Here is a 13,019-nt window from a genome sequence, read left to right as displayed (position 1 = left end):
CTCAAAAGAGGTAGAAGATGGTCTAACATGTAAAGCAGTATGTAAAGGCAAAGTCCAAGACAGTCTGAGGTCATTCAAGAAAGCTACAATATACCAACCCAAGGGACATTCAAAGGAATAATAGAGTTGGTCAGAAAAGCCAAATAAACTAGCCAATTCAAATGTTGAGGTAAAACAAAAGTACTAGAGAGGTTCTGTCAATGCTGCTCATGTGCCAAATGAAAAAGAACTGGAGTAAATGAGCGAGAAGAGTGGGGATAGAGCTAAGGATGGGCAGAGTTACTACCAAAAATCAGCTATTTTAGAAAGCGCTCAATAGTTACTATGCAGGCGCAGGAAGACCCAGTTGTGTGATTCACACAGAGCACCAAGAAGAACCTTGGGGTTCCCCCAAGCATGCTGATAATGTTCCATTTGTGTGAGGATGATACCATTTTGGCTACAGAAAGACCAGCACTGAGAGAACTAAACTGTTTATTAATGCATATGACCCAGCTTTTTGCTGTTATATCGTGGCTCCAAAGTGATTTTTCAGCAGCTAGGGAGGGGAATGTTAATGTGTCAGACATTGAGATGAAGTTACTTTTGAGTATTTCCCCCCCAATATGTTCATCCCACCATTTCATGTAAAATGCAGATAATGGATTCCAGGTGCCGTTTGCTAAGAATAAAATGTTAGCACATTTTTGTGGTTGCCTCGGATGAGCAAAACTGGAGGCAGATTCTTTGAGAGAATTTCCAACCAAGCCATATAGAGGTAATCAGATATAATTCCTTTTCTTGCCACCGGTAGGCTCCTGTTGAATGGAACAGAATGACAGTATCAGTAATAATAATAATACAGTGATATGCCTCTCTGATAGGGCCTGCACAGACAGGCCAAAATACAGCTGCTTTAGGTCACTTTGGAAATAAGCTGTTTAAATTATGCATGCGTCCTAAGAGTCCAGAAGCCGTGCCAAAGCCATGCTCCAGTCCTAAGGACTGGAACGTGACTTTGGTGTGGCTTCCGGACACTTAGGATGCATGCATCATTTAAATAGCATACCTCCAAAGTGACCTGAAGCAGCTTTATTTTGGCCTGTCTGTATGGGGCTTATATGAGTGCTAGGTTCCTGATCAGCCAGGTATTTTCTTCCCCAGTCTTGGGTGTGATTTAAAATTGGCAGCCATCTTACATGTTTGCTCAGATAAAACAGTCCATTTAAAGAGGTTTGTCAAGTAGTTGCATAATAGTTAATCACATCTTCTCCCCAGCACATTTCTGGAAATATGGGATATGAGTGCGTATGAACAGAAATGAACTTGAGAAAAATCACAATAGTTCAAAAACTTGAGTTCTTGGCTAAAATCTCCCATTGTATATACTTGTTCTCTGTTTGAATTACGACTAAAATGATGTAACTTACAAAACAATCAGATTAGCCGCTCTAGAGTGTTCCTGTAGAAGTTCATTCAAACGGACTTGGCGGTAGCTCTGTTTAAAACAAAGATCAGCAAGTTTGGCAATGGATTACTTCAAATGTGGGAAAGAAGTTAATAATAAAATTTGAAACTCGATTACTTCCTTCCAACTAGAGTACACCGTTAAATCAGTTGTTGAGTGGGGAGTCAACAGATAGGTAAATCTGACTGACTCTGTTCACAATAAACTGTAGGTTTGGACCAGTACATTTAAAGCAAATTGTTTTTAAAAAATTCAATACCCATGATATTTTGCCTTGTAGTAGGGCCAAAAGATCTGTGATTTAGAACATTGCTTTCTACCACTGGATCCCCAAATGCTGCACTATAACTCCCAGTGTCCCTGACCATTGGCTATATTGGCTGGGATTTTTTTAAAGTCTGAAGACCTCTGAAGATCCAAGATTGGTTACTGCTAAACATAATTATATGTATATATTTTGCTACTGCACACACACACACACACACACACACACGTTTATATGCATATATATATATATATATATATATATATATATGCACATTAAGCTCTATTGTACTAATGATTTTTACAAGGTGTTTATTTATTATTTAAAATAATATGTTGAAATGGCTGACATGGAAATGGTTATTAAACTCTACTAAAGCTTTCTGTTGCATAATATTGAAAATTTTTACCTTTCCCCATTTTGAAAAACAAGAACATATCTTTAAGGATGAAACTAATTACAGTGGACCCTCGCCTTATGCTTTGGACCCCCCCTCTGCGTGTAAGGCAAATTCCGCCTATGCTTTAGCCCCATTCACTTGAATAGGGCTTGGGCACGTGCGTGCCCCATTAATCTGAATGGGATGTGCCGCCCCTTGCGCCCCACGCACTCCTGCGTGGCTTGAGCACATAAACTCAAAGTTGCATATAACGTGGGCGCACTGTATATTAAATGCAGGTAAAAGGGAATCAGATGTTGGAAATAGATATTGTGAAATAGAGCCCTTGGTATCTGCTGGGGTTTGGTTCTGGCACTCCCTGTGGATACCAACAGCTGCGTTCGGGGTGTGCGTCATCTAAATGCTATGTCCTGAATGTGGCCAGGAACCAGTTTGTTTGACCCATCTGTTTCAGGCTTAAGAAGAAGGCAATGGCAAACCTGTACTGAATAAATCCTTCCAAGAACACCCTATGGTAGGGTCACAATGTAATGATAATTCATTGCAGTTCCCCAAACACATGGGTTTTTGTTTTCTTGGCCCCTTTAAATTTCTGTTTACAGCTTGAGAAATTTGCCACCTGATTGCCCAAGTTGGGAGAATTTTCAGATAGTTCATTTGCAAACAAAGTAACTGGCTGGGCACTTCCATTTGAAATTCAATGTGCTTTATGCAGTTAAACAGCAGGGTGCAATTGAGTATGTGCATCTTCAAATTGAAAAAGTCTAGCAACATAGGAAGCTTTCCTTAATATATTGACAATGAAATGTTGAAATTATGTGTTGTTATTGTTTTGCAAATGACTGGATTCAAATTTGTCAACCCTAAAACAGAGTCACACAGGGGAGAGGGAAGGTACTTTGGTATAAATAATGAAGAGTAAACAGTGAAGACAAGCTGGGATTCATTTCAGCTCCTTATATGTTGCAATCCAACCTAAATGGCCTGTTGAAGAAATGCTTTGTGTAGCTCGGGAAATACACACACACTATGGTGTGATACTAGTTCTCAGATCCAGTTCCCTGAAAAGACTACAAATACTTATGTAGTTGTATCGATCCATATGTGTCAGAGCTTGCCAACATTGCTTTTTTTTTGGATTACAGCTCCCATAGTTGGGTGGGGAATTATGGAAGCTGTAGTCCAAAACATTTCCAAACTGTAATTCTCTCCCCTCCCCCCTCCCCATTCGTCTCTCTTTTCTCTCCAGTGGATACTGTAAAGCATTGAACTCAATGGAGAATACAGATCTCAGGTGCCTTAATTTACCATTCAATATGGAGCTTTTCCCTTCTGAAGCCAAATGGCATTCATTTTAAGCAAAGTTTAGACCACTGAGTTACTTTCTAATGTTTGTTGTTGTGTGCCTTCACGTTGTTTCTGACTTATGGCAACACTATCTTATGGCATGAGTTTCTCACCTATTGCATTATTTAAGGCAAACCTATCAGGTGGTTTTCTTGGCAGGATTTATCCAGAAGAGGTTTGCCATTGCCTTCCTCTAAGGCTGAGAGCATGTGACTTGCCCATGGTCACTCACTGGGTTTCATGGCCAAGCTGGGAATTGAACCCTGCTCTCCAGAGTCATAATCCATCACTCAAACCACTACACCACACTGGCTCTCACTTTCTAATGTACCTTTTAATGAAAAGAACAACAATCATTGTGTTGTTTTTTCATATTCCTGTAATGCCATGGACCTTCATGTCCTATTCTTGCAGGTTATTTTATCATTTTTTGCTGAAAGCTGGTCTTTTGTAAAGCTCATGGCCCTTACTTGCCCATTTGACAGCAAGTTAGTACAACACAGCTTCTCATTACAAAGCTGTATTACAACAGGCAGATCTCAAAGCAATATACTGGTGCTAGAAAACTTCATTTCTCCATAGCTACCTTGAGGGTTGTAGCTATATTCAGAGGCAATGGGGATGCCTGAGGCAGGATGAGTAAGTTGGTGGCAGTGGTACCTTTTTGCACCTATTAAAAAGCAAAATGTTCTACTGGTTGCAAATTTACAGCCATTTTAACTGGCATTGTTGGGAAGGAGTCATGGGTATCATATTGGGTGGAGATTGAAGCTACAGACTTCATTGCAAAATATGGCCCTCCAATCTCTGCAGCCCCTGGAGTCGGGGGCGGGGGGCTATATCTGGCCTGAGGACTGAATGTGGCCCCAGGGTTGGTTTTGCAGCCACTGATTCCTCCAGCATGTGACCATGTGTGGAACGTTAACTGCAATTCCACTTGTACCTTGAAGGGTAGACAAATGGTTATACGTAGTAATAGCCTCTTTTCTGAGTGCAGCCTTGAGCTGGAGAATTAAATATATATCAGACAGAGAAGTATAAAGAAACTTGTACACAGGCCTGTACAGAATGCCTTTGTCTGCCACTACTAGATGTTCAGCACTATCTGGAATTGCAAAGTCTGGTTCAAAACTCCCAGGATAAGCTAAGGACACATGATCTATCCTTGCTGGGAATGAGCTACTAATTCCATTTTTCAGATATAGGGCTGGAATAGATTGGCAAGTTAAGCCACCTTCCGAGTGGCTTGGGAGCATGGCATTTACACACTGCATGCTCCCAAGCCACTCGGAAGCCGCCTGCAAGCCGGCCAGCCAATCACACGGGAAGAGCTTCTTGATGTTCTGGCGGCACAGTGTTTACACACCGCACGCCACCAGAGCATCATAAAACTGGCTTCCAGCTGCAGCATGAGCGGCAAAGCCAACATTTTGCTGCCCAAAAAAGGAGCAGCTCTTTTTGGGGCACTTCAAGGTGGATTGGGGCCACACCGTGTGTTTGCCACAGCCCCAATCCAGCTTCAGAAGGAGCGGGTCTGTTTCACCCCACAATAATGCACTGAATTCAGAATCAATCTCTCCCCCACCAATTAGCCCTTAGTATTCATAGATGTTTTATGCATAAATTTCTTTTTCAACTGATCATCTCAAAGTGTTGCAGGTAAAGCAGGTATGACTTTTTACCTTCTCCTTGAATGCTTCTAGCTCTGCATCAGTGATTTTCCATGGTGCCTCTCTTTTTAATTTCTCAGCAGTTGTTAAATCTTTGCAGCTTTCATGAATGCGATATGGTTCAATCATCTCTTCAAAGAATTTCCAGCTGGAACAGAAATTATAAAGGAAGCTTTGTAGCAGGACTTTAATTCATTATTTCACAGATATTCTAAGGGAGGACATCCTCTTGGCTATAGAACCGTAGCTGAATTACATTCCAGATCTTTAAACAGTAGGGATTGATTTTATGCTCCATTATAACTGCACATTTTCACTGTGGCTATACATTGTCTAGACAGGCCTGCACTTGTTGCTGCATTCAGTTGATACCACATTATTTCCATTGTAAAATAGTAACACTGACACAAGAACAAAACAAAAAAATTTAGAACCCTACTCCACATCTACATACAGTGGTAGATTTGATTCCCACTACTATAGTTGTGAAAGTATACAGTCCAGCATTTAAATAGACATATACTACAGTCCTGTGAAAATAATGGGGCTTGTGCATGACGCATGCGCCATTGATACTTTTGCTGCATGGCTTTCAGCATAAGCTGAAAGCCATGTAACAGGCGCCGACATATGATGTGGGTGCAAAGTATGATGTCTATTCCACTTTTCCCCAGTTCAGGACTCAAAGTGGCTTACAACAAATTAAAAATTACATTGTTAGACATTCACAAGGTACAAAAGTTAACGCAAAATTAAACATAAAAGTTAAAATCAGATTAAAACATACATCATTAAACAATCACATACACAAACACACCCCAGCACAACCATTAGCAAGATCCAGTGCAGTATTTAGGTGAGGCGAGCCTTATAGAGCCAGGGGCTGCCTGCAGCTGCTTCTGTCTTCACCAGATCGGGGCCCCAATCTGGCCTTTCTGCAGTGCAAAAGTGGCTCCTTTTTGTGCTCTGGAAAGGGCACTGTAGCTGCCGGTGCCACAGCTTTACAGCGCTCCTTTGGAGCACCAGAGGAGCAGTGTGACACTGCACAGTGTATGGTGTGGTGTGTGGCATCATACTGGCCTGGGGCGGAACTGGGGCATGCATCATGTGGATGCCATGCCCCAACTCCGGCCCTAGGCCAGTCTTTCCTGCCAGTCTGCACAGCCCCTCACTCATCAAATGCTTGTCTAAACAGAAAAAAAATATTGATTGCAAAAAGAAGGTAGGGAAGGTGCCAGTCTAATTTCTCTTGCAAGTTCAAGAGCTTGGGGGTGGCCACTGAGAACTCCCTCTCGCATGTTTCCAATGAAAGGACCTATGAAAGTAGTGGGACAGGGAGAAAGGCCTTGCTAGAATATTTCAAAGCACAGGCTGGTTTGTAACAAAGGATACAGTCCTTTTCAAAGTGCTCAGTTTTTTACCCAAGCAGAGGTAGAAGTACCTCTGAGATACACAACCATTGTAAACATACTACATGTATTCTTAAGCATGACTGCAGTGGATAAATTTTAGGCAGAGACTGTGATGAATTAAATATTCCTCTCTCTTATTTGCGTGCTGAGAACAGTGATTGTTACTAGAAGACACAGTTGAACACAGCATAGTTAAACCTATCAGAATAAGTGGGTTTCAGCACGCTTTATGTTGTATTAATGGCAGCCCTTATTACTGTTAATTTTTTTTAACGAGAAAACATATGCTCATAAATGTGTTGCTTTTTAAAAAGGAAAAGTGTAATGCTACTTTCCTACCTGTCTCTCTCCACAACAGGGCTCTCCAGTTTGTTAAAATTATTTCTTTTCAGCAGTATATGTTATCTTATGCATCATTAAAGTGAACATAATTGATTTTGCTTTTTTCCCTTTAACACACCCACTATTACCAGAAGCAGGCTCTTTCCACTACTCCCACGTAAGTGGCAAAGATATTCAAACTGAACTTTTGAAACAACAAGGGCTTATTGCAAGTGTAATGGCAAGGATTTTTTGTTAATTGGTTTTGCTCAGTAAATTATCTTTGTGCATCTTTAGACCCCAGCTTTTAGATGTTCTAGGTTGCTTTCTCAGAATATTTGTAAAATGCAATGCATCCTATAAGCATTCATTTCAATTCACAGTTTAAAATTTTATGTCTGAAAATTGCAACTTACCTCTCTTTGCTAGGTTTCATATTGATGTCACCAATTATGTTAATGTCAGCAAACTTTATTCTGAATTTTCTTAAAAGTGAAGCTATCCTGGAAACAAAAGGAAAATGGTTTTATGTATCATGATTGAGAATGTTGATAAAGACCTGAAAAGCAATTAAAGCTGTGATCCTAAACTCACTCACTTGGAAGTTAATCCCACGGAATTAATTGAGACTTATTTTTGAGCAAACATGTATGGACTTGTGCTGTAAATTCTGGTTGCCATACTATTAAATATTAAATATTAAAAAGTATTAGTGGCTTTGATTAGTACCTCTTTATAGAATGTGCTGGATGCAGCACCTGTGAGTTAATTGGTTTAACAAGTTTCCAGTTGGGATGGCTTCTTGCTGGGTGTACCTTAGATATCACTTTGGTTCTGCTATCCATCATTTGTGATTTTTGATGGTCCAGTGACACTTTGGACGGACCATAATTGTTTCCATATCATTGGGAACTCAGAGGTAGTTCACAGATGTCCAATTCTTGCAAATGAGGTCCAGTGAAGAGAGGAGACATGAGCAGGGAGAAACCGTCACCAATGGTGTATCACTTTAAGGAGGCACCCAACTCTTTTAAATTATGGTGCGGTACAGACTGCTCCAAAGGGGCAGCCTGTAGCCACTCCTTTCCCCACTGGATTGGAGCCAGGGCAACCTCATCGGTTAAAATGTAAGAGATTTAAACTGAATACAGTAGAAAAGGGACAGGATTTTTTTTCGGGGGGGGGGGGATGGCAATAAATTGATGAACCCCAGGAAAAAGGAAAAAGTAAGAACCAACTCTGGAAGATCAAAAGGTAACAACTGACTCAGGGGTAGTCCACACTGGCCAAATAAAGCGACTTCTAACTGATTTGAAGGTGGGGTGTTTAAATGACGCACGAGGTGAAACTGGCTGGAAAGTGAAACAAAGCCATGCTCCAGGGCTAAAAACCAGAGCAAAAAGAAGCTGGGATACTCTGACTGAAAGCAGAAAATGTGCTTCACTGCCATGGATGTAATTACAACATATACAAACCAGACTGTCCAATGGGGTGAAGAGTGAAGGGAGCGTTTATGAGGGGCATGTATGATTGTGCTTTATCAATGTATCACTTGGCACAGCAATGCAGCAATGTAATGTACAGACAGTGCACAGAACATGCGACTGTGTGGCCAGTCTTACAGGCAGGCATCCAGTGGAGTGGCAGATGTGTGGGGAAAGGGAGGTAATTTAGTCACAGGTGGTGTGTTTGTGCAACGGTGCGCATACATGGTGGGGAGGCAACAATAACAAAAAATAACCATGCAGCGTGGCTTGATGCCACATAGTGTGGATAGTCTGTGGGTGTTTTGCCTGCCTTGGGAGCAGTCTGTGCAGGCAGCAGGGTTTCAACCCACTTTCAGAAAACCCAGGATTGAGCAGTTTTTTCCTGCCCATCTGCTCTATTCTCAGATGCTGATCAAGGCCCTGAGGATTTGTATGAAAAGGATCAAATGTCAAAACAAGATAAGACTGAATAAGGGGTGTTAAACTACTATCATGGAATGTATGGGGTTGTAGTGAACCCTGTAAAATCCCCTGTAGGGATGATGCAGAACATTAACCCTGGACCAGGATCAGCGAGCCTTATGTTTTGTAAAATGAATTAAGATTGTTAAATATAGTAGAAGCAAAAAGTTCATTAGAGGAAGCACAGAACATAGGGGTTATAACCACCATTTGGGGAAAGGGGGAAATCTTTAGGGTTTAACTGTTTTGTTTGCTTTGTTTGTAGTATTATAGAGTTTTAGATTTAGATATAAAACTTGTGTTTTTTTTTGTATTAATGTTTAATTAAAATGAATTAAAAACGAATTGGTTTAGCTGAAAACTCAAAACATTTGGAGCTTTAAATGAGCAATAGTTGTGTATTCCCCCCCCCCCCCCAAAGACTAAGCAATGGTATTTATGCTGCACGTTATCACTTGAAGAAAATCCTTCAATCCCCATTTAGCTGCAGCTCTGTGTAACAAAGAACCTGTTCATAACACTGAAAATTTTCAGTACAAAACTTGCAAGGAGAGAAAATATGAAAGGCTTGATATTGCCATTGATACACAGCATATACTGCTTTCAGGAATTCAGATTGCTTCATACTTATAATCTGAATAATTATTATAGCAATCCTATAGGCAACATTGATAACACGAAGTCTTTAATGGAATTGTCTATCTCCCCGCATCCTTTATAAATATCTCTGCAAACAGTGAAAATATATTAAACATTGACATGGAGAGGATACAAAACATAGTTACATTAGCTTCTCCTCTTCAAGGCGAGTGACTTTTCCACCAGTAAAGATCCTTAATTTGCAATCCTTCCACTTTTTCCGGAGAGTGAGAATGTAAGGAATTAGGAGTATTAGCCCTAGGAGAACAAATTATATCATAGTTATGTGTTTATTTGTAAAATTTATAGCCCACCTTTCTACCTCAAGGGTGGCATACATAGTTTGCCTCTCCATTTTTAGTCCTGTAACAACCCTGCACAGGTAGTTTCAGCTGACAAATGGTGAGGTAGGTTCAGACTGGACCGCAAGTCATCTGGTGAGCTACATGACTGAGTTGGGATTGGTACCCAAATCTCTCCTATCCTAGTCCAAAACTCTAAACACTGCAAATTGGAACACTGTTCATTACATAAACTGCTTTTATCTGCCCCACATCCCATGCAAATAACTCTATAAGCAAAAGTGTGTCTTTGGCTTTTTGTTATGTTAAGAAAGTAAATTATTCCAGTTCTTCTATTATTACTTTAATTCTATTTGAAGGCTACTTCACTTTGTACACTGCACAGAGTAAAGTTAAATCTCATGCTATAGAATCACTTGGTGCAACAAAGGTATCAGTCACATAGACTAGCTTTTTGGTACAATTATTGGTGAGGGGGAATGAATATGGAAAGAGGTTTTGAAACCCCATATCCTAATCTTGCAACTGTAATTATAATCAGTGACTTGGACTTTCATCCCGAGTACATTTTGTCAAGGAACAAAGCAGGGATGTCAGTTTTCAACTCTGCTGTTTGTCTGTCTGTATAGTGGCTAACCAATATCTGTGAAAGTGAAGGTATAATTGATAGTTATGGCAATGTTATAAGTAATTACAAATATTGCTTAGAACCCGAGAAACAGATAACTAGTGTACTAATTTCTATAAAACACTTTGGTCAAGTCACAGGGGTGATAGTAACTTAAACTAATTCAAAACTGAATATGAAGTCTAAGGAAAGGGGAGTGATCGTAAGTCGGACTGGCATATCAGATAGCTTGATAAATGCTGAAAACAGATGGCCCTAAAGGGACAGTGTCATGCTGACACTTTGTGCATTGGAACGGGTCTGTGGCAAGCATAGGCAGTGGCCCCAATCTGGCCTTTTCTGGTACAAAAAGGAGCAACAGAAAGCTGCTCCTTTTTGCACCGGGGAAAGATACCTGCTCCTGTGGCATGTAATCACTGCATTGCAGGAGCGTTCCCACATTGCCTGCTGTCTGGTCAGGTGTGCACCATCACTTCAACTTCAGGTGGAGTTGGGGCATGTGGTGTGCAGTCGCCATGCCCCCATACCACCCCCAAGCTGGCTCTTATAGCTGTTCTGTTTTGCCCCAAAGATTAGCTACTTAGGATTTAATATTATAGTCAGCTATATAAAGTAATTGGGATTAATTTTAACCCTCTTCCTAAGCAAGGTAAGCCAACCAATGTCTTGGGAATCTGAGGGGCTATACCTGGGAGCCAAAAGAGCCATGTTTCCCCTACCCCCTGGCATAGTGTCACCCTGTTTAGATGACGTAGGCCAACATCCCAGACTAGGATTGGGTATACCAGATGTCAATTGGGCAGATTCAGCTAGAACCCGGCCCAACTGGCCCTTATCCTGGTCTGCCCAAAAAAATCTGTTTGCGGCAGAGTTTCCAAGAAACTCAGCTGTGACAGCCAGTAGAACAGATGGCCATGTATCTCCTTACCTGCTGCCGCCGTTCTCTGTGAAGACCCCTTCCATGATGTGTGACATCAGAAAGGGGCATCTGGTCACATATGTGAATCCAGGCTCTGTGGAGGCTTTCACAGAGAACAGCAGCAATGGGCAAGGTAGTGGCGGTGACAGTGGCTCCATGGCACAGTGGTGGGTGGGCATCTGGGGTGGGTGGAAGTGGGAACAGGCCAGATCTGCAGGGAGGATACAATGGGGTTGGTATCCTCCCCATGTGTTTTGCCCCTGGAAGAACTTGGTTTGTCCTGGGCAGGTTAAGATGTTCGTTCCACTAAATTAACCTTCTTATTTCAAGTTCTCCCAATAAGCTGAAGGAAAAAAAACTATTATTATAATTGAATTTTACAAAGGGATGTAAACGCTCAAGAATAGCCACTTCAGCTCTATAAAGATGCTTTAGTATTTCCTAATTTGAAATTATATGATGAAACCTTTTAGTTATGACAATTGGGCAAATGGCTAGGATAACCCATTAGAAGAAAAGTGGAGGAATGTAGAGCTCCTGTTTTCACCTTTAGAAATGAAAATGGATAAAATATTTAGTCTTCTAAAAGTCACTTCTGGTATTAAAAAGACCCCTTCTTAGGCCTAAAATAGAAGGGCAAAAATGTGACAAACATGCTTCCATACCCCAGAGGATTTTTTATACCATCCAGATAGTACTGGGCCCCACAAAAATGGTCTTTTTGGAACATTTTGCCCACTCCTGGTTTACCACATAAACATCTTCAAACATCTTTGCAGGGGTGGCCACTCAACTAGAAATTTTCTCAGAAAGGGGACAATCCATATTAACCAGTGGCATAATAGATAGAATTTACCTGTGATAGAAAAGCTTACATAACATGGTTACCAAATTAAAATTATCAAACAGAATAATGTTTGGTTTTCCTTTATTGAGTATATAAATCAGATCTTTAGGTTTCCCCTTGAACTTTCAAGACAATTTATGGGAAAACACCGTGAGCTAGAAATGGCCTAAACAAAGTGAATTGTGCTATACAGGTTGATAAATCTTTTGCCTTATTTTATGTTGGATCTCTTCCCGCCACCATATATATATATGTATATGTGTGTGTGTGTGCGCGCGCGCGTGTGTGTATCTGATGTGACTGGCTTTTTTGTACAAAGCTGAATTTTTTAAAAGGAAAGAAAACAACTTCTTTTATTATTTTATATTCTGCAAACCTACATTATTTTGGCAGCCCCCGCTCCACTCCCTCGTCTACACAATATTCACTTGTGCTGCTTACCTCCATCATCAAACAGCCACCACACATCAATAGTTCCTTTCCCTTGCTTCTTTTTAAATTGTGTGCTAGCTTCAAGCAGTCGCTGATTGAATTCACCCATATGCATTGAAGAGATTGTGGTAATGCTGCTTTCTGAAATGATAGAGGTTATATTCAGGGTCTTACTGTACAATCACTGAAAGTACTCCATAGACACATTTTTGCATTTGTGATGTATTCGTTACGGCAGGAAATACCACAAGCAATTTGGAGGACCATTCAGGCCATTTTGCAGTATTGTTTTTAGGTTGCATAATTCAAGGGGGTGCTCTGGCTGACCAAGCCCTATACAAGAGGAAATGAAAGGTTTATGGGAGAAAACATGGAACATAAGAATGTAAGATGAGCCACACTGGATCAGACCAAAGGTTTATCTAGCCCAGCATTCTGGTC

General features: G+C 40.8%; 1 protein-coding gene across 2 annotated transcripts in view; it reads right to left on the bottom strand.

The window, feature by feature from the left end:
- LOC149307279 (solute carrier family 12 member 1-like) overlaps positions 1 to 13,019 on the bottom strand; it is a 59,985-nt gene continuing 46,966 nt past the window's right edge. For both annotated transcript variants that reach the window (XM_089537707.1, XM_089537708.1), the window contains exons 21-26: positions 12,588 to 12,719; positions 9,597 to 9,708; positions 7,279 to 7,365; positions 5,142 to 5,277; positions 1,410 to 1,477; positions 1 to 797 (exon numbers count right to left, since the gene is read on the bottom strand). In XM_089537707.1, coding sequence (XP_089393833.1) covers positions 662 to 797; positions 1,410 to 1,477; positions 5,142 to 5,277; positions 7,279 to 7,365; positions 9,597 to 9,708; positions 12,588 to 12,719 — 671 coding nt within the window. In that variant the 3' untranslated portion in view covers positions 1 to 661. The remainder of the gene's footprint in view (positions 798 to 1,409; positions 1,478 to 5,141; positions 5,278 to 7,278; positions 7,366 to 9,596; positions 9,709 to 12,587; positions 12,720 to 13,019) is intronic.

This window comes from Sceloporus occidentalis, unplaced genomic scaffold (genome assembly GCF_023333645.1).
Source record: "Sceloporus occidentalis isolate IW3139 unplaced genomic scaffold, rSceOcc1.0.p SCAF_9, whole genome shotgun sequence".
Classification (NCBI taxonomy): domain Eukaryota; kingdom Metazoa; phylum Chordata; class Lepidosauria; order Squamata; family Phrynosomatidae; genus Sceloporus; species Sceloporus occidentalis.
This window is presented reverse-complemented; position numbering and strand designations above follow the sequence as displayed.